This window comes from Argopecten irradians, chromosome 4, assembly GCF_041381155.1.
Source record: "Argopecten irradians isolate NY chromosome 4, Ai_NY, whole genome shotgun sequence".
Taxonomy (NCBI): domain Eukaryota; kingdom Metazoa; phylum Mollusca; class Bivalvia; order Pectinida; family Pectinidae; genus Argopecten; species Argopecten irradians.
In genome coordinates, this window is record NC_091137.1 from 23,632,421 (window position 1) to 23,654,944 (window position 22,524).

Sequence of the window (22,524 nt, forward strand, 5' to 3'; positions counted from 1 at the left end):
AATTTTCAGCGAAATCAGACAATATCTAAATTTTGACTAATTAGAAATCTCTGTAATGTGCAGTAACTTACGATCAGATGCCATATTATATATATAAGTATTAAGATGTAACAAAACTAATCCAAAGACTAATGAAAGAGATGTCCCATGAGTTAGCTATTAGGGTGATTTAGATCCGGAACTTAGCTTTGCTTTGTATGGTAATGTATGTTATGGAGATAAGCCGATAACTGTACAATACGTGGGAGAGAGAACTGTATCGAGGCCGAGATCTGTTCTCTCTCCAACATATTGTACAGTTTGAGGCTAATCTCTTACTTAAAACATAGCAAGTCTTTGTGTTAATAAAGTACACTTTTATTTCTAATATTAGCCATTTTTTTTTGCCTTAGTCTATGAGCTTGGGTAACTACCAATTGCACTCAACCATGACAAATCCGACATAGACAATGGCAACATAGAATTACCTTTGCCTGTGTGATATGTGATGAATAACATTCATGATCGGAATGCATGAAGCATGCTTTTGGGTTGGACAATTATCTGTAAATTCATTTTCACCTTGTCCACCAAAAGTGATGGAGGGATATTACTTTCTCAATTTAAGCGATATATGTATAAAGTCGGCTTTAGCGACTTTTATTGCTAAAAGGACATTTCTTTCTAATGTCTGATGTGGTAAAGAAATGACATATGAAACTAGACTTGCAATTTAGGCGTTTGTTTGAAAGCGCCTTGCTAAAATGAATGCATATAACAGTGATTTTCAGACCAGTTCAAAACAGTCAGTGCCCCCAGAACGTTCATTGAATTCAGAGGATTTACAATTACGACTTTTCTAGGGACAATTTTGGATTTATTTATACCATGTGCAATTTCATTCAACAAGCTAATGGGATTTAAGTGAAATTCTGAAATATTGTTGAAACACGGGTCTAAGAAGTGGACAGGGATATCTCAACCCGAGTGAAAGATTTTGGCCGTCAACCCTCGGCAAGCCTCGGGTTGACCGGCAAAAATCTTTCACTCGGGTTGAGATATCCCTGTCCACTTCACAGACCCATGTAAGATTCTATTAGTCTATAACCCTGAAAATTGACTTCCATATTTGATGATGAAGGAATTATAACAAAAATAATTTCAGTAACTTCACCAGGAAGGCAATAAAGGCACAATAGAATATTGTACATACATGTAATGATTTCTTACACAAAGTACCTTTCAATATAACATACACTGATAGCTGAAGGAAGTGTGGATGCAATTCAAAAGTGTCTCATGTCTAACAGATTCCTGGATTATGCAACATATCCATATCATATGTACGTTTCATAAACAACAAGTTGTTCAATCTAAAACAAACATGAACCTGTAAAAATGTAGTGTCATGTAGTGTATGCAAGCTCACTAAAACATTCACATCAAAGATAAGCCAGTCCAAATGCTATCACTAGATTAACAAATTTGAAGCTGATATCAGGTATTTTCATTTCACTAATGTTGGTTTTCTTTTCCTGTGGTGTTAAATAATACTACAAGCCTTCCACTTTAGGGTAGCTAGTTTGAATCCCACATGGCGCAGTTACCATGTACTGACTGAGTGTAACTTGGATTTTTTCCCCCCTAGATCCTCAAACTTTCCCACCTACCAAAACCTGGCAAGACCTAATAAGCTAGATGAACACTAAAGTCTAAACTAGTTTACTTATTGTCTTTCAGCTCATCCCACCCTGCCACATTATACGACCAAACAGTCCTCCCTTTCCCAAAATGGTTTTACACTAAGTATTATTATACCTCACTGATGAGTCACAGTTGCTGATTGGTCGAGAGACGTCACGTGTGCGGGCGACAAAACATTGTGTATCCCGCTGAACGTCATGTTCAAAAATCATGTTTCCCCCATGTGGAACCCCTTTAACCTTTAGCAGGAGTTGTCATTCGTGTAACGGAACTCTTCGAGGTATTCCGATAACAAACAAAATGGATGGCAGACGACGCTTCCATCTGCCTTTGACCAACGAATTTAGTAATATCTTTATGATAAAAGATACAGATAACACAATTACACTCGATGTAAGGTTTATATGATGTAACATGCTAAAGGGAGTTGATTTAGGCTGAAAGATACTGTAGATCTAACTTATTATTGAACAATAACTGTAACATTAGCCCAACACGGTAACAGTAGCGCGAAAAAACTTTGTTCGGTATTATAAACAATTTATTGCCCTGACAGTAGGGAGACATGACACTTAGTTTATCCACGACAAGTCATATTTCCCTCGGGCTACGCCCTCGGGAAATATGACATGCCTTGGCCATGGGTAAACAATATACAATTATCCACCTATTTTCAGGTGGATACTGTGAGTTATCAACCCGAGTAAGTGATATATCCCGAGGCTGGAGGCCAAGAGTTATATCATTTTCGAGGGTTGATAACTCACCGTATCCACCTGAAAATAGGTCGATAACTGTTTTATTATATGACACTTACATGATATTAACCCGGCTCTTCAAAAAGACTTTAAAATCTACGAAAAAACAAGATGATATTTGCAAACTTTCTGTTTACAAAAGCAATTACATGTAGTATATGGTAAATATCCAAATGCTTCTTGCTAACAGTTTAGACTGGTAGAACTGGAATATTGTATCAACTGCAACCCGTCTGGCATTCTTGAACGTTTTCTATAAATTGAAGTTTGCAGTTGTTACTGTTGATCGCAGTAAACTTGCTGCCTTCCGCATATATGTTGCCGACTATATATAATACTGACGTCACAATAGATTATCCCGACGTCATTGAATAAGGGAAACTCCTGTTACGCTATATTTGGGTACGACTTGACGTCAAAAGTGATTATGACGTCACATTTCAAGGGAGTTTTCCTCGATCTATTTTTGACACAGGTTACTGGACTCGCGAGAGGTATCTGGACTGAGTCCAGTAACCTCGCGTGCTTTTTGCCGCCGATTTCAGGGTTGATATCGCAGTTGATGAATACTTCTGAGAAACGTATTGACCAATCAAAATACAGCAAAAGCACCAGTCATATAATAAAATATTACATGGTATGATGGAGGAAATCACTACATATATATATACGCCCTCGGGAAATATGACATGCCTTGGCTATGGGTAAACAAAGTGTCATGTCTCCCTACTGTCAGGGCAATAAATGTATAGTAGCAGCAGCCATCCTGTATTCAATCTGATTAAAACCATCTGGATATGGCTTGTGTATTATTTGAACAGTACAATGATCAGGGTCATAAGCAGATAGGACATCAAACAAACGTCAATCATTTAACAATGAGCATTGATAGACATGCAAACATTGGTGCTGCTGTGAAAAGATTCTGATTCAACTGAAAGTTTTGAGGTTTTGAGATTTTGAGATTTTCATTGGCTGTGCCAGGCAAAATATTAATTGTGACGTCATGAAAAGAGTAATAAAGTGATGTTAGAATTTCAAGAACAGTGGAACAAAATGACTGCTTCCCCTGGAGTTATGCACCACATTTTGTCGTAGAAATAAAGTTTTTGTATTTATGTGATAAACGTTATCTTAAATTTGTATTAATTTCTAGTAAGATTTTATGAAATGTGTCCCAAAGTTTTAAATTTTGTGTGCATGGCTTGCAAAAATAAAAACTTAAAGACTTGTTTCCCTAACTCCCATATGAAATAAATACTCATTTAAAACTCAATATATCTTGATACCAACCATAGATATAATAAATATAAAAATATACTTACACCCATCCTTTATACATACATTTACAACCTAACTTTTCACCTCTAACGACACCACTTGGACTCTTTAAAATCAAGAACTAGAACAGTCCATTGTGAAATTTAAGGGAGGGGGGAGATGATTGTTGACGACTAATAACCCCCACAGCACAATTTCAGTAATAACTCCATTAATAGGGGACATTGCAGAACCCAATATAGTTTACTCAACTCCCCTTTATGTCAGGCAGGGTTCTGTGTACTAAATTTTATCTAAATCTGTACAGTAGTTTAAGAGGAGTTTGACGGACGTCTACAGATAGACAGACAGACAACCCGATTCCAGTATATTCCGCTCCCCTCTAACTTTGTTGTGGAGGGTATAAAAAGAAAACTTAGACTACTTGCCTGTCTCTTGTCCTCCACCATGCCCAGTATGCCCATCAGTGTACAGGAACAGCTGAAGATGTGGCCCTTCTCACGGTAAACTTGCATTAACTCCAGAAGACATTCTATGGCTCCCTCAACTTCATACACAGCACTACGGGTTTTCTCATACTGAAACAAGAAACAAGTCACATCTCAGCATCAATGAAGTGATTGTATGGACTGGTAACTACTTTTGTCTTATACCATGTCAGGGGGTCATTAACATTGTAAGAAACACCAGCACATTGAAATACTAAAATGTCAGAATAAAATGGGTTACTCTAGTTTCTCTCCCCCACCCACCCACCTTACTCCACTTCATGGTGGAGTCAAACAAAACAACCACTTCATCTAGCTGTTTGGTTGTTCTTATAGATTATGTTTACAAAGGCCAAAACTGCAAACCTGCTGTTGTAGAAGGTGGCTGATATTTTAAACTCTTACAGGTCAATCACAGGAACCTCAACTTCAGAATGAGTTAAAACATTCAGGCAAAGCTAAACCTTGAGGATTCAAACAATCCACTAGCAGTGTTTACTATATACAGTATAACCCCTTTATGTAGAACCTGCATTTCTCGAATACCCCCCATTTGTCAAACTGACTGCATTGTCCTGACTGTGTCCCAATACATTTTATGTAACAAAACCCTGTATAGCTCAAACAGCTATTCGTCGAATAATCCTTATTCCTTGAAAAGAAATATATCACTGTTTCATCAATTACATGGTATTAAACCAGGTGTTTATTAAACAGGTGTTCGGTGATTGAGACATTTTCAAATGGTGATCTTTATGTAATAATTGTTTTTTTTTAAATTGATATTATTGCTATCAAAAATCACCTTCATAAAAATTTAAAATCCTGAAAATCATGATAATCAAAAAGTCATTGACAGGCATTGTTTGTCATCGTTTGAGAACAGACATTTTAACAGTCGATGATAGATTGCGACCAACCTTGGATGAGTTGAATACCCCATATTCCTCGAACTATTGATCTGATCCCCTGCTGTTCGAGTTATAGGGGTTTTACTGTATAATGATAGGAATGGGAAAGATTAGTAGAGAATAATACCTTGGCCAGATTGAGGAGAATGTTGATAGAATATCGTATAATTTCCATGTGAGGCTGACTCCTGTTACAACTCTGTATGAGACGATAAATCACGCCCACGGCATTCACATTGACCATTCTCTGACAACAAGCTGGTGACAGCCGAGTCGAGGTTTCTGAAAAAAAAAAAATCATGTTAAAGATATTTTACAGCTAGAAAATAATACAAAAGAACTTTAAATACTATGTACTCAAAGTTCTGTCTGTTTTTAGCAGAACACAAATCAAAATCAAGTTTTGTCTCAGTTAAAGAACATTCACATAGATACCATGATTTTGATAAGTCAAATTCAATCTCATAATTGTTCCTAAAAAGTACAGAAACTAGATTTACCCAGATGTATCAAGGCCTCTAGAATGTGTGACAACTGTTTGTACTTGAGGAGATAATCGAGAGCCGACTCTGTCCTGTTTCCAAGCTTCTTATCATCTGTAGCTGTTTTTGTTGCCTCCTTTAGGTTATTGCGGATAGTTTCCAGTTTCTTAGATTTGTAAGCCTTTCTTACTTTCCTTCCTCTCCAAATGGACTAAAAAGTAAACAAAATTTGATGTCTATAAGCCTTCATATAAAATCCCACCACTGGCAAAACACTCAGAAAAGCCAGATTTCAGTGGTGCCTGAATACGTACTACAACTGGACAAACATCAACTACAGACAGTACTTTGTATATATATAAAGTACAGCCTGTAGTTGATGTTGTCCAGTCATTCATACCAATAAGCCTCAAACTTGGGACTAAATATTGAGAGTTTGCAGTAGAATGTCAAAACCAATCCTCTGGCCATAGCTTGTAATGTGGATCATTCAAAGCATAAAACAAACAAATGTAATAGGGTAAAATAACTCACCTGCAATTTTATGATGTGCTGTTCCCTGCGGATCACATGACGCCGCCCCAGCCAACCACGTATAACTGCCTGAAGTCTTATCACGGCTTCTTCCCGATGACGGAGATGTTGTCTGGCCTTGGCCTGAACAACCCTAATGGCAGATACGAAACGTGAATATCGCTTACGGGCTAACTTTGCTCTCATCCATCGCTGAAAAAGAAATGCCATCAGGTTTTAGTAGTTTTGTACATCATGGCCCTCTGTTTGTGTTCTGTAAACAGTGTTTGTGTACTCTCTGACTTGTGTAATTAACCATGTATTATGGTGCAAATTTTGACAGGTCAAAGTTGTAGTTATACCTGTATGGTGATGAAGGAGTGGAGACACTGTGTAGTTTTACCTGTATGGTGATGATGGAGTGGAGACCCTGTGTAGTTTTACCTGTATGGTGATGATGGAGTGGACAAGCTGTGTAGTTTTACCTGTATGGTAGTGTTTGTGTACTCTCTGACTTGTGTAATTAACCATGTATTATGGTGCAAATTTTGACAGGTCAAAGTTGTAGTTTTACCTGTATGGTGATGAAAGAGTGGAGACACTGTGTAGTTTTACCTGTATGGTGATGATGGAGTGGAGACCCTGTGTAGTTTTACCTGTATGGTGATGAAGGAGTGGAGACCCTGTGTAGTTTTACCTGTATGGTGATGATGGAGTGGAGACACTGTGTAGTTTTACCTGTATGGTGATGATGATGGAGTGGAGATCCTGTGTAGTTTTACCTGTATGGTGATGATGGAGTGGAGACACTGTGTTAGTTTACCTGTATGGTGATGATGGAGTGGAGACCCTGTGTAGTTTTACCTGTATGGTGATTATGGAGTGGAGATGCTGTGTAGTTTTACCTGTATGGTGATGATGGAGTGGAGACACTGTGTAGTTTTACCTGTATGGTGATGAAAGAGTGGAAACGCAGTGTTAGTTTACCTGTATGGTGATGAAGGAGTGGAGACGCGTGTAGTTTTACCTGTATGGTGATGAAGGAGTGGAGACACTGTGTAGTTTTACCTGTATGGTGATGATGGAGTGGAGACGCGTGTAGTTTTACCTGTATGGTGATGAAGGAGTGGAGACACTGTGTAGTTTTACCTGTATGGTGATGATGGAGTGGAGACACTGTGTTAGTTTACCTGTATGGTGATGATGGGGTGGAGACACTGTGTTAGTTTACCTGTATGGTGATGGAGTGGAGACACTGTGTTAGTTTACCTGTATGGTGATGAAGGAGTGGAGACGCGTGTAGTTTTACCTGTATGGTGATGAAGGAGTGGAGACACTGTGTAGTTTTACCTGTATGGTGATGATGGAGTGGAGACGCTGTGTAGTTTTACCTGTATGGTGATGATGGAGTGGAGACACTGTGTAGTTTTACCTGTATGGTGATGATGGAGTGGAGACACTGTGTTAGTTTACCTGTATGGTGATGATGGGGTGGAGACACTGTGTTAGTTTACCTGTATGGTGATGGAGTGGAGACACTGTGTTAGTTTACCTGTATGGTGATGAAGGAGTGGAGACCCTGTGTAGTTTTACCTGTATGGTGATTATGGAGTGGAGATGCTGTGTAGTTTTACCTGTATGGTGATGATGGAGTGGAGACACTGTGTAGTTTTACCTGTATGGTGATGAAAGAGTGGAAACGCAGTGTTAGTTTACCTGTATGGTGATGATGGAGTGGAGACGCGTGTAGTTTTACCTGTATGGTGATGAAGGAGTGGAGACACTGTGTAGTTTTACCTGTATGGTGATGATGGAGTGGAGACGCGTGTAGTTTTACCTGTATGGTGATGAAGGAGTGGAGACACTGTGTAGTTTTACCTGTATGGTGATGATGGAGTGGAGACACTGTGTTAGTTTACCTGTATGGTGATGATGGAGTGGAGACACTGTGTTAGTTTACCTGTATGGTGATGATGGAGTGGAGACACTGTGTTAGTTTACCTGTATGGTGATGATGGAGTGGAGACGCTGTGTAGTTTTACCTGTATGGTGATGATGGAGTGGAGACACTGTGTAGTTTACCTGTATGGTGATGATGGAGTGGAGACGCTGTGTAGTTTTACCTGTATGGTGATGATGGAGTGGAGACACTGTGTAGTTTTACCTGTATGGTGATGATGGAGTGGAGACACTGTGTTAGTTTACCTGTATGGTGATGATGGAGTGGAGACACTGTGTAGTTTTACCTGTATGGTGATGATGGAGTGGAGACACTGTGTTAGTTTACCTGTATGGTGATGATGGAGTGGAGACACTGTGTTAGTTTACCTGTATGGTGATGATGGAGTGGAGACGCTGTGTAGTTTTACCTGTATGGTGATGATGGAGTGGAGACACTGTGTTAGTTTACCTGTATGGTGATGATGGAGTGGAGACACTGTGTAGTTTTACCTGTATGGTGATGATGGAGTGGAGACACTGTGTAGTTTTACCTGTATGGTGATGATGGAGTGGAGACACTGTGTTAGTTTACCTGTATGGTGATGATGGAGTGGAGACACTGTGTAGTTTTACCTGTATGGTGATGATGGAGTGGAGACACTGTGTAGTTTTACCTGTATGGTGATGATGGAGTGGAGACGCTGTGTAGTTTTACCTGTATGGTGATGATGGAGTGGAGACACTGTGTTAGTTTACCTGTATGGTGATGATGGAGTGGAGACGCTGTGTAGTTTTACCTGTATGGTGATGATGGAGTGGAGACACTGTGTAGTTTTACCTGTATGGTGATGATGGAGTGGACAAGCTGTGTAGTTTTACCTGTATGGTGATGATGGAGTGGAGACGCTGTGTAGTTTTACCTGTATGGTGATGATGGAGTGGAGACACTGTGTAGTGTTACCTGTATGGTGATGATAGTTTACCTGTATGGTGATGATGGAGTGGAGACACTGTGTTAGTTACCTGTATGGTGATGATGGAGTGGAGACACGGTGTAGTTTTACCTGTATGGTGATGAAGGAGTGGAGACGTGGTGTAGTTTTACCTGTATGGTGATGGAAGGAGTGGAGACCCTGTGTAGTTTTACCTGTATGGTGATGATGGAGTGGAGACGCTGTGTAGTTTTACCTGTATGGTGATGATGGAGTGGAGACGCGGTGTAGTTTTACCTGTATGGTGATGATGGAGTGGAGACGCTGTGTTAGTTTACCTGTATGGTGATGATGGAGTGAAGACGCTGTTGGGCGAGCAGCAGAACTCGATGGTTACGGTAACACCGCTGTATCTTTATCACAGAGAGCTGAGCTGAAACAACACTACTGAACTTTTCTAGGTACTGCTCCCTCTTCCTCCTCAATTCCTGTTTAGAATATGACAATGTTAGCACTTCAATGTAGAATGAAAAATTTATAAAAAAGTTATAAATACATTCAAATTTCAAATAAGATTCACTCAGTTATCCTCATTCCAAACCCTACCTTCACAGATAACCAGAGATTGCCAATTTAATATACTATGAGCAAATATAGAATGCAGCATTTCACTAGTTCTATTCTATCCAGACCAACTGTACAAGTACCATAAAGGTTAACATGAGGTAAATTACAGTAACAGTAAATGACAAGTTTTAGTACAACCTACCTTCTCTGCTTGTCTCCTCTTGAAGGATCTGTAGGCTGTCTGTATACAGGTGGCAGCACTGTGCTGTTTCCGGACATGTTGCATCTTCCGTCTGGCCAGGGCTCCCCGCAGTCTACTCTGTAGGTGTATAATACACTGTATCATATGACGATAGATTTTCCTCTGTGCATACATTCTGTATACTGACTGTATAGTCATGGCTGCATTTGATCTCATTTCACGGCGACGGGCTTGGTAACTACGGTAACAACACTGAATCTTTGTGGCAGCCTCATTTCTTTTCTGCATCCAATGACAAAGCTTCTTTCTGAATAGAAACATCTTGATAGTCCTCTGGATGCACTTCAGTGCCTGCTTGCGATGTGCTGTCTCCTTTCGCACAAGGAACGCTCTGTACTGCGATTGTAACACTATGGCAGCGTTTCTCTGCTTCAAGAAGTCCTGCCTCACAAGAAACATTCTTAAAGTCTTCTGAATCACAATGGAAGACTGCACTTTTTGCAAGTGTCTTCTGGCTTGTGCTTTTCTAAAGTTTGTTTGAATTACTTTGGCTGCTTGACACTGATTGAGGAATGTGCTTCTCTGCCGCTTTGTTGCCAAATTGGCTCTGAAACGCCTCTGTATAGCTACAGTAGCATTGTATATACTTCGGTATTGTCTCTGTGCAAGGAATCTTCGCACACAAGCCTGAACATAGATAACAGACTTGCAAGTTGAATGGAATTGTTTTTGAACCAAGTAGGACTTTATGAGAGCTTGAATTGTAATTATAGCACCTAATCTTATTAGGTAATCCCTCCGACAATTCTGCATTTGACGTTTCGCACGGACTAATCTTTGACAATAAATGGCTGCTGCCTTCAGCTGACAGAACTGCTTGTGATTTTGAACCATTCTAACATGCGACTGCAACAAGATGGTTGCCCACTTGGTTTTATTGTACATGACCTGGGCTGTACGTCTCCTCCAGGCTGACTGAAGAATAATGGCTGCTGATCGGAGCTTGTTGTACTGACATTGTTGTTGATGACTAGCAACCATAGCGCGATACCGTGTCTGACAGACAACAGCTGCCCACTGAAGTCGTCTATAGGCTATCCTCTGTAGCATACCACGAACTAACGTCTGGATAAGGATGATATTGGAAAGGTCACTAAGATAAGACCGCCGAGCCAGAAAAGATCTAAAATGTTTCTGAATAACCACAGCAGCATCCTTAATGCCGAGGTATTCTAATCGAACTCGTTTAGTAAAGAGGCAATTTCTGTACCAGGACTGGATGGCAGTCACGGCCTGACGATGTCTACCGTAGGATGATACAGCTAAATGTGTTCGATAACGACTTTGTATTAACACAGCTGCTGCATGCTTCCGACGTAAATCCTGTCGCACCAAATGTCCTCTGAAAACTGCCTGTATTGTCATGGCAGCACCTTTTTGGATAAGGAATTTTCTTCGCATGCTGATGCACTGCCTTCTAGCAACAAATCTCTGCTGAATAACTAAAGCAGCACGTCTAAGCTTAAGAAAACGTCTCCTCTGAAGGAAACGTCTGACAATTGCTTGTGACATGACAACATGAATTCTGTCTCTGTTCAGGTTTTGTACAGCTCTGCGGCATCGGTACCAAGATTGGATAGTAATAGCTGCAGCTCTGTTACACTGATAGTCTGCCTTTATCTGCCTGGTGAACAAGAGGTTCTTGTACCATCGCTGTATACAGATGCTGGCTGTCCTTAGTTTCTGGTACGATAGTGTGGCTCTGTGGGATCGGTACCGACTCTGAATAACTACAGCTGCCTTGTGACACATTGTGATTGTTTTACGTACTTTGTATCCTCTGAATGCTGCTTGCATTGTCATAGCGGCACCTTTTTTCACCAGGAATTCACGGCGAAGATGTTGGCCTAACAAGTGTGAGGTCCACCTCCGTTGGATAACTAGAGCTGCAGCTTTCAGTCGGAGATAACTTTTCCTTTGAAGATAACCTTTAACCTTAGACTGTATCCTTTGTGCTGCTAAATGCTGTGCTGCTAAATCTTGACGAACATGGTGCCCTCTGAAGTGAGCCTGAATGGTCAAAGCAGCACCTCTCTGTATTAGGTATTCTCTCCTCACTCTCCTTCCTTCTAATCTTGCTGTAAACTGTCGCTGAATGACAATGACAGCCTTTCTCTCTTGTAGGAACCTTTTCCTCTGGAGATGTCCCTTAAATGTTGCCTCAATCTTTGTGGCTGCTGAATGTAGAAGTTTGATCTGCTGTCTGACCCTGAAGCCTCTGTAGAAAGCTTGTATTGTCATAGCTGCACCTTTCTGTACCAAAAACTCTCTCCTCACCTTCTCTCCCTCTTTGCTTGCCCGGAACCATCTTTGCAATATTGTTACAGCTGTTCTCACTTTTGTGTATGCTATCATTTCCTGACGACATCTGATGTGAGATTGGATAGTTATAGCTGCAGATCTCTTCTTTAAAAAGTCTGACCTTGCCCTGTGGCCTCTGTAAGCAGATTGTATTTGGACCACTGAAGTCCTGACCTTTTTGAACTCCGACCTCGCTAATCTACCTTGAGTTACTGCCCTTTTCCACCTCTGTAGAACAATGACAGCTGATTTGATCTTCAGATATTTCTTGTGTTCCTGGAAACCCTTGAAGCGACTTTGAATGATGACCGCTGCAGCATGAAGATGTTTGATGATATTTCTGGCCATGTGCCCCCTGAAGTGAGCCTGAATGGTCAAAGCAGCACCTCTCTGTATTAGGTATTCTCTCCTCACTCTCCTTCCTTCTAATCTTGCTGTAAACTGTCGCTGAATGACAATGACAGCCTTTCTCTCTTGTAGGAACCTTTTCCTCTGGAGATGTCCCTTAAATGTTGCCTCAATCTTTGTGGCTGCTGAATGTAGATGTTTGATCTGCTGTCTGACCCTGAAGCCTCTGTAGAAAGCTTGTATTGTCATAGCTGCACCTTTCTGTACCAAAAACTCTCTCCTCACCTTCTCTCCCTCTTTGCTTGCCCGGAACCATCTCTGCAATATTGTTACAGCTGTTCTCGCTTTTGTGTATGCTATCATTTCCTGACGACATCTGATGTGAGATTGGATAGTTATAGCTGCAGATCTCTTCTTTAAAAAGTCTGACCTTGCCCTGTGGCCTCTGTAAGCAGATTGTATTTGGACTACTGAAGTCCTGACCTTTTTGAACTCCGACCTCGCTAATCTACCTTGAGTTACTGCCCTTTTCCACCTCTGTAGAACAATGACAGCTGATTTGATCTTCAGATATTTCCTGTGTTCCTGGAAACCCTTGAAGCGACTTTGAATGATGACCGCTGCAGCATTAAGACATCTGACATGCTCTCTGGCCTGATGTCCTCTAAACCAAGCTTGTATTGTTATAGCAGCACCTTTCTTCACAAGAAATTTCTTTCTTGTTTCTGCTGTTTCTAGTCTGGCACGATAATGTCTCTGTATGCTCACAGCAGCTGAGTGGAGTGTTAAGTACTTCTTTCTTTCTATCCACATTCTAGCTGTCGACTGAATTTCCACCACAGATGCCCGCAGTTGGAGGAACTTTTTCCTTTGCCGCAGACCTTTATATTTGCTCTGAAGGGTGATGGCTGCTGATCTTATCTGTAGAAAGTCTCCCCTGTGTTGTACCATAGAACAATGAGCTCTGTATTGATGCTGAATACAAATCACAGCTTTCCTGATTTTGAGGAATGCAGATTTTTGTATGTACATTCGTGTTTGTGACTGTAAAATAATACACGCATATTGGATTTTCTTGTACTTTTGTCTCTGAATGTGACATCTCCAGGTAGCCTGAATTCTCGTCGCGGCGGCTTGTCTGACAGCCATACGTTTCTCTAACCATTTCCTGATGGTTCCCTGAAATTAGCAAAAGAAAGAATTGTACACATAAAAAATTTAGCATTCCAAACTTGACATATAAATAGTTAATTATATTTTTCAAAGTAAAAATATCAGTTTTGATACATGTACAAGTAGCAGTAAGCCTTCGTCTAGACCTAAGACCCCCTCTCATAAAATTTACAAAAAAGTTATATATAGAATATTCCTTGTTTCTTGATGAATAACAGATATATTTCATCTCTGACAGTATGTGGAAATTTTTTCACATAAAATATTTCTGAAACAGTAAACATGTTGAATTAGTTGTCTGCCAGTGCTTAATATGTATAAAATATCTAACCAACCCCAAAATTTAAAGACACATAGATTTCTATCTATGAATGGATTTTAAAACAGCACCAATATTTCTGAAGTGGGTAAATATCTGAAAAAAACCCATTTACTTTCTCTTAAGGCCAGTTTACACTGTGTGTTTTTCCATGTGTGGTTTGCATGTGTGGTTTGACCACAAATGGTAAAACATGTCTGTTGAATAGATGTCCAATCAGAAGATAGTGTGTAGAGGTTAATTACAACAGCATCAACTTCAGAGGTGTATATTTACTCTATATAAATACATTATGTGTACATTTTTATTTTGCTTAACACCCACTATTTACATCATAATGATGTATATAATATACATGCATATATATAATTGCCATATTTGTACAGTTTTATTTCATTTTATTTTTAAAATAACAAATAAGTAGATCTAAACTTCCATCTAAAGAAACTATTATTTCAAAATCAGGCCAAAAATAAATCAAGAAATGTTTGATGAGATTGATGTTCCCATTTTTATTTCTAATCTTTTAATTTTAGATTTTTTACCATACTGTTTTTGAGTCTATATTAAGATTTAATTACAACGCTCATCATTTCCTTTTGTAACAAATAAATTGATCTTCCATGTTATCTCTTTTATTTTACTCATTAGTAAGGCCTCAGAAATGAGCACATAGTTATGATACATATGTGAGTTTGCATACCATGTCACACTCTTGCCACATGTGGTCAATGCATATCTGATTTGACCACATGTGGGAAAACACACTGTGTAAACTGGCCTTAAATGTTACAGGTTTCACACATCAATTTGACTGTCAGAAGAGGCGAGGTTTTTCATATTAGATACTGTCTGTATTATTTCTTTTCAGGTTTCAATAAAAAATGCATTAAAATGGTAACTATTCTATATTAGATGTGGCTTAGTAAAGGGGAGACAACTACATTGCCCAGTGAAAAGTAGATGCAGCTTTGTTTTTGAGGCTATATACACCAAACTCATTTAAGGTATACAAGGTAACAAAAGTTTTCATGGGAAAATTTGTCAACATAGCCAATATCACCAACAAACAGTTACGCAACATTGGATTTAAACTTAAGGCTCGGTGTCAGATAAGTGGTATCTGAACAATGGGAATAATCCACGTACCACATGACACCCCATAACGTTTGTGTGGGACTATTGTTTCTATTGGTGATGAAATTACATCACTAACGTAATTTCAGCAAGAAGATTACAAATTGTTACGCTCCATCACCTTTGGAGATATTAGTCTTTCACCTTCCTCAGGTGTACAGATCTATGTGATCGGAACCCCTGGAGTATCGAGGATGGTCCTTCACAAACGTTATCAGGTATCATGTGGTACTGAATTATTCCTGTTTACTATTAATGCCATAAACAGCAAAAATGTTTTTGTGTTTCTGAACGTTTAACAAAAATAGTTGCTTTTTAAATCCCATGCATAGTACTTTCAAATATTCAAACACTAAAAGTGATTTACATGTCGCTTTCTTTGAAACTGATGTTCTTAGGTGATAAGCCCAAATAATGACAAATACCGTATTCGACCCAATAAGCATCGAGGGCATTTAAAAATTGAAAAATATGAAAAGAAGCTTATAATTAATAAAACAAAATTATTGCACACCTATACAGTTTTGATAGTTTGGATATTATTCTCGGGCAATTGAAATGAGGCCTCAAAAAGGGGAGGAGCGCCTATAGGGACATTGGCGCTTATTGGGTCAAATATGGTATGTACATCCATTTAATAACCAATACCTGTAATATACATGCTGCATTCGTGAGATGTTCTAGCTCCTTTGCAGCCTTCAGTTTTGCGACAATCTGTCGAGCCAGCCATGACCGTACATACTTCTGTATGACCCTTACACCCTTCTCCTTTCTGACAGCCTGTCTGGCTCTCAGGAAATTCCTAACAGCTTTCTGGATGATCACTGCCGCATCATGCTTCAACTGTATCAACAACACAAAAAATATTCAAACACTTACAGAATTCAGATTGGCAGATATGTTTTTAATGTAAGGTGCTCTTGCAAACATTTTATAAATATCTTAATATTATAATAAGCTTTTAGCACAAAACATTTTTATCTTGACAAATCGTGAGGGCGTGTTGTACTTATTTATCATATAATATTTGCATTTTCTACTGATATTAATGCCATATAGCCATGCTTTTGAAAAATATTACAGTGCATTTAATAGTAATACAACAGGGAGGTCCATCTGTTTTTGAAGGAACAATCACTTTGGCTGATGATGTGATGATGTGATGATGTGATGTGATGATGTGATGTGATGATGTGATGATGTGATGTGATGATGTGATGATGTGATGATGTGATGTGATGATGTGATGATGTGATGATGTGATGATGTGATGATGTGATGTGATGATGTGATGATGTGATGATGTGATGATGTGATGATGTGATGATGTGATGATGTGATGATGTGATGATGTGATGATGTGATGATGTGATGATGTGTGATGTGATGATGTGTGATGTGATGATGTGATGATGTGATGATGTGATGATGTGATGATGTGATGATGTGATGATGTGTGATGTGATGATGTGATGATGTGATGATGTGATGATGTGATGATGTGATGATGTGATGATGTGATGATGTGATGTGATGATGTGATGATGTGATGATGTGATGATGTGATGTGATGATGTGATGATGTGATGATGTGATGATGTGATGATGTGATGATGTGATGATGTGATGATGTGATGATGTGATGATGTGATGATGTGATGATGTGATGATGTGATGATGTGATGATGTGATGATGTGATGATGTGATGATGTGATGATGTGATGATGTGATGATGTGATGATGTGATGATGTGATGATGTGATGATGTGATGATGTGATGATGTGATGATGTGATGATGTGATGATGATGTGATGATGTGATGATGTGATGATGTGATGATGTGATGATGTGATGATGTGATGATGTGATGATGTGATGATGTGATGATGTGATGATGTGATGATGTGATGATGTGATGATGTGATGATGTGATGATGTGATGATGTGATGATGTGATGATGTGATGATGCGATGATGTGATGATGTGATGATGTGATGATGTGACACCAATATTGCAGCAATATATGTCAAGGTTCAACACAATCAGATTGAACACTTGAGCCTTGTTAAAAGATGATGATTTCTGATTCAATCAGCCGTCAAATCTAAGAAGTTGACAGACATGGATGCAGGTAAAAAGAGGTATTTAAAGAAAAGTAAAGAAATTTCTAGCATAAAGTCAAGTCTTTATTTGCACAGAAAACTGTAAATACAATATACAACTTTTAATCTTGTTTAGGTTATGTGACCATAATTGTCATTGAGCCCACGTTAATGTTATGTAACCTGGTTTCTCTAGGATTATGTACTATTTACACATGCTCAATTATCATTATATTCATGATCATTTTATAAAAATCATTTGGAAGCAAACAAGGTGACTTCATAACTAACAATCCTCAACTGAATCAAGAAAGCCTTACCTGTAATTCCTTCTTTGATCTCCTCAGGTAGTGCCGTCGCCATGCCAACTGGATGACCCTGGCTGCCCGAGACTCATGCCTAATGTCCAGTAGGCGGGAACACAAATAACAGATGTAAGTGACCACTACTTTCTCATCAGGGATTGTGTTGGACATGTCCATGGATCGCAACATCAGGGGGATACCACCTAACTCAGATACTTTCTCATACAGAAGCTTGAAGTTGGCCTTCTCATTGGAAAGGAAATTCTCAAACAGCACTGGATCTTCAGCAACTACATGGAAATAAGCATGTTTACATTATGGAAATACCGAAGTGATTAATCAATCACATCAAAATTTAGGTTTTTCACTTGTTAATTTCCATTTTTGCAGATTTATAAGCCATGGGTTTATTTAACAGTGGATAGTCAGTATGTTGATTTGAATTATCAGGCTTCACTGCTACCACAAAAATTGATCTTTTTCTGTCAACTTATTAATGAATTTTGGTTTGAAATCAAATTTAAATCAATTTTGACAAGAAATCAAAGATAAATAATTTCTGTATATATTTCTGTAAACAACTGTAAAATCCGTCATTTCATTTGACATTATAAAGGCACTAGAACTGTCCATAATCCATGAATGCTCCTGCCTCCATATGAAGGGGTGGAGGCATGATTATGATATTCACAAATGTTAGACCTTATATAACTTACTAATTACCTGGGAATGGAGCAGGGCTAAAGACCTCAGATGAGTTGAGATCGAGATTACGGTTACACATTTCTTCCTCTAGGTCTGCCTGGTATGTCATGGTGGTTTTCTTGTTGATAGCATCCCAAGGTAGTAGAGAAGGGTGGTAGTGGTGTACCAAGGCACACATAGCTCGCCCGTCACCAAACGACACAGTGAAGTTCTCAACCTGGAGACGAATAAAAGCAAAACTGGTTACAAAAAGCTTGACTGTCATCAAACGAAATGGTAAACTTTACCGTAAAGTTTTTAATTTATTGTGAAATAAGTAAGTTTATGCAATTTCACATTATAACTGATAAGAAAATCAATAGACCACATTGAAATTACAAGTTAGAGTATCCTTACTTTCAGCCCGCCTTTTTGGCCTTTACATATATATACATAACAACTCTGTACTTTATATCTGATAACATTTCTTGCCAAATCTGTATCTTTATGTGAGAAATGAAACTTTTTTTCTGTTACATCTGTTCATCTGCTTAAAGTTGACATATATTTTGTGTTCTGCTAGGTTGCTTATGAGGCAAAGATACTAATTCCAGATAACTCTAGCTAGTTGATTGTAAAGTAGGGCTGCAACGATACACCAGTACTCCGATACGATACCTATCACTATACATGCCTTTTGATTTGCTTATTTTTGATATGATACGTTAGTTTTCTGTCATTTTGCAATTCCAACAGCTTTTTTTTTTATATCTGGATTTTAAAATGTACATCTAATGCATTAATAAACCATATGTAAAAGCGACAAATTAAAAAAGTGAGCATTTTTTATGTTTGTTGACAGCAAAAACACCAATAACTCAAATTACGAAAAAAAAGAAGATATAAGTGCCTGTAGCCAATGAAACTGTAACAAAGATAGTAAAACTATATATTTGTATAGCTTGACATATCTTTAAAGCAATAAAGAATTTATTTAAATTTACTAAACACGGTTCAAAACTGTTTATAATTATCATGATACAGTGGAACCTCCCAAAACCGAACCTTCTCAAAACCGATCACCTCTAGAAACCGAACATGGATGTCATGTACGGAATGAATTCCTCTTTATTAATAGTATATAAAACTTCCCAAAACCGATCCCTCCCAATTCCGAATACCGGACCGATTTTGAGATCGGAATAGTCAAATATAACTAAATTACACTTCTGAAAACCGGCCTTACCTGAGCGACACCGATAGATTGCTTTGAGGTCTGATCAACCGACCGTGAAATACACACGTACCTGTACCATAGTTGTCGCATGCCATGTCCTGGGGCGTGTATACAGATGTGAAGGCTATAGGTACACGGTAATTATACCCGAGATGGTGGTGTAATTATGTAATCATGCCTATTGTTCAGATATCTAACGAAGGTCTACCATGTGCATACGGTTTGTTTACTGTAGGAAAACAAGCAGAGCTAGTAACAAAGAGAAAGTTTCGTATTCAAATCACACGTTTTTTTTTATTTACATATGTAGTTGTCGGATAACGTAAATTATCTGTATGAAGAAGCCGAAGCTTTGTATTGTTTTAGAAAATGACTATGTCATATAATGACCGGCATCGACTGATCATCGTGTAATTAGACCATATAATTTGATTCTTGACGTAACCGGAAGCGATCGGCCGTATGTAGGTTAGTGCAGACGAGAACATCCCCAAGAACAATCACGCAACTAACTAACTAAACTACGTTTATAAGCGGTAACAAAGTCAAGTTTGCTGTAATCCATTCCTTTTAAACGTATGATTCTCTCTTTTGTGATAACATTCACATTAACAATCAATATCGGTCGGTTTTAACGAACACTAGGCATACATGCGGTGCACTAATGTAAAAAACGACTTCCGATCGATTAAATCCGGATCGTGATTATCGGTAGTAGGTTCACTTCTCCAAACCGAACCCTCTCTAAACCGGCCGAAATTATATGCACCGACCATGATCTGTTTCGGGAGGTTCCACTGTATTATGAACTTATACTCATGACAACTAGGCCAAAAGTACTAATAAAATTAAGTTTAAGTACAAAAAATATCTGTATTCAAAAATTTCTGTAGAAAAATGTATTTGTTTATACTTAAACAATACTTTTGTTATTGTATCATTATCATATGATAATTAAAATTTAATATAAGTCCGGATTTGTCATACCTATCCAACTCCTTTATTACAATTACCAATGCCAAAATGGTGGCCATTACAATTGCAAACTTTAATAACTACCTTCAGACAGTATAGGCCTATTTAACACCAAAAATGTGAGTAAATCATTAACTATTGTGAAAAGTGTTTGCTTTTGATGTGATGCTTATCAGCTGTAGATATAACATTTATTATAAAGCCAGCAGCTTGTTTCCAAATCGGCCTCGGCCGGCCGACTTCAGCTGTAATCAACAGACACACGTGAACAGTGAAACCAACTCTCTACCAGGCTTAATAGGCCCACACTGCTAATCAAAACAGATAGGGTGATGGTCAGGGGGTGTTTACACCACTTTTGGGTCAGAAAATCTAGATATGGCCAAGATTTATTGCTTCAAGACTGCAGAGACTGCATCGTATCGAACTGAAACGACAAGGCTAAATCGTAAAATTGTATGGACATACAAATATCGCAATTCAATGTGTATTGTGATGAATCGTTTTAGCCTTATTGTAAACCCACCTTGATATTATAGAAGGCACACACAGTACGACACCAGCGTAGCAGTAACAACAGGCTTTCACTCTGTAGGTGTAGGTCTTGTTCTGCTGACTCACGTCGCTTCTTACTCAAACCTTCAAAACATAGACAACCAACCAATAAACTTGCTGAATCAATAGTTAAATAACTACAACCAACCCCAGTCAAGAAGTCAGTCAGACCATTAAAAACACTTTTTATAAACGGGACTTTCTGAAATCCTGTGAGAGGCTTCTGTCTATATATTAAAGGGTTTGTGACACAAAAATCTTTTTATAAATTTTCTGATAGTTTGACCCCATCAGTGTTGGCTGACACATGTTTCACAGCACTGTGCAAAGCTGTTTTCTGTTCTAAGGGCAGTAAGGGTAAATTTTTGTAACTGAGAAAACTTTAATGAGCTAGAAGTTCATGTGGCATCCGTTTCACCATTCTCTGCTGTCTGCTGTAGATACTGTAAATTTATAGAGAAAAAATACTCTGAGTCTTCTAGTATTTTGTAAATATATGCAATGGAAAACAATGAAAGTGATATCCCTTATTTGGATTTCGTAAAAAACTCAATTTTGTTTTATTTCCTTGATTTTTATAGCAGCCATAAGCAGCACATTGCACCATACTGGATTTATAATGACAGCCTGTAATTATTTCATGCGACACTGGATAAGATAACTGTAAGTTTAGGTGTTTAGCTATATGAGTGCCTGTCTCATCAGCAGCGGTGAGCCAGTCAGTGAACCAATGACGGCATGCTAGCTGGCAGCCTCCTTATCGCAATAAATTTTTGCATATTGGTCAGCTGCCCAGATGGTCATACCTCCAGCCTGATACATGTATCTCTGTGTGTATTTTCACCATCCATATAGAGTGCGCTATTTTGGTGAACTTAAAGTGGAGCCAATCTAAAGACAACTTAGCATTTTTTGTGTCACAAAACTTTTAAGTATGTAATTATAATCTAAGTTACTAATGTACTATTCTATGCCATGTGCATTGTGTAATAGAAAATTTTGTTTTCATCATTATAAAACTATAAAACTTTTCTGAATTCTATCATTTTTGCAAGTTCAAGATCCAAATTAAGTACTACATACATATCCTGACCCATAATTAAAGTCCATTGAACTAACAAAGTCTGATCCTGTCTGACAGAAGGTAAGGTAGTGGGTCTGTGCATATATAGGTATATAGGTAGACCCACCTTGTGGCTCTGTACATATATAGGTAGGACCCACCTTGTGGCTCTGTACATATATAGGTAGGACCCACCTTGTGGCTCTGTACATATATAGGTAGACCCACCTTGTGGCTCTGTACATATATAGGTAGACCCACCTTGTGGCTCTGTACATATGTAGGTAGACCCACCTTGTGGCTCTGTACATATATAGGTAGGACCCACCTTGTGGCTCTGTACATATATAGGTAGACCCACCTTGTTCCTCTGCACATATGTAGGTAGACCCACCTTGTGGCTCTGTACATATGTAGGTAGACCCACCTTGTGGCTCTGTACATATATAGGTAGGACCCACCTTGTGGCTCTGTACATATATAGGTAGGACCAACCTTGTGGCT

The 22,524-nt window shown here is 38.7% G+C and overlaps 1 protein-coding gene across 1 annotated transcript in view; it reads right to left on the reverse strand.

Moving 5' to 3' along the window:
• The window catches only part of LOC138321032 (abnormal spindle-like microcephaly-associated protein homolog), a 45,901-nt gene that overhangs the window by 5,432 nt on the left and 17,945 nt on the right, over positions 1 to 22,524 (reverse strand). Inside the window, exons 13-22 of the mRNA XM_069264422.1 lie at positions 20,929 to 21,041; positions 18,230 to 18,428; positions 17,522 to 17,796; positions 15,745 to 15,939; positions 9,759 to 13,646; positions 9,328 to 9,477; positions 6,138 to 6,329; positions 5,622 to 5,814; positions 5,249 to 5,403; positions 4,151 to 4,300 (exon numbers count right to left, since the gene is read on the reverse strand). Of these exons, the coding sequence (XP_069120523.1) occupies positions 4,151 to 4,300; positions 5,249 to 5,403; positions 5,622 to 5,814; positions 6,138 to 6,329; positions 9,328 to 9,477; positions 9,759 to 13,646; positions 15,745 to 15,939; positions 17,522 to 17,796; positions 18,230 to 18,428; positions 20,929 to 21,041 (5,510 nt within the window). The remainder of the gene's footprint in view (positions 1 to 4,150; positions 4,301 to 5,248; positions 5,404 to 5,621; positions 5,815 to 6,137; positions 6,330 to 9,327; positions 9,478 to 9,758; positions 13,647 to 15,744; positions 15,940 to 17,521; positions 17,797 to 18,229; positions 18,429 to 20,928; positions 21,042 to 22,524) is intronic.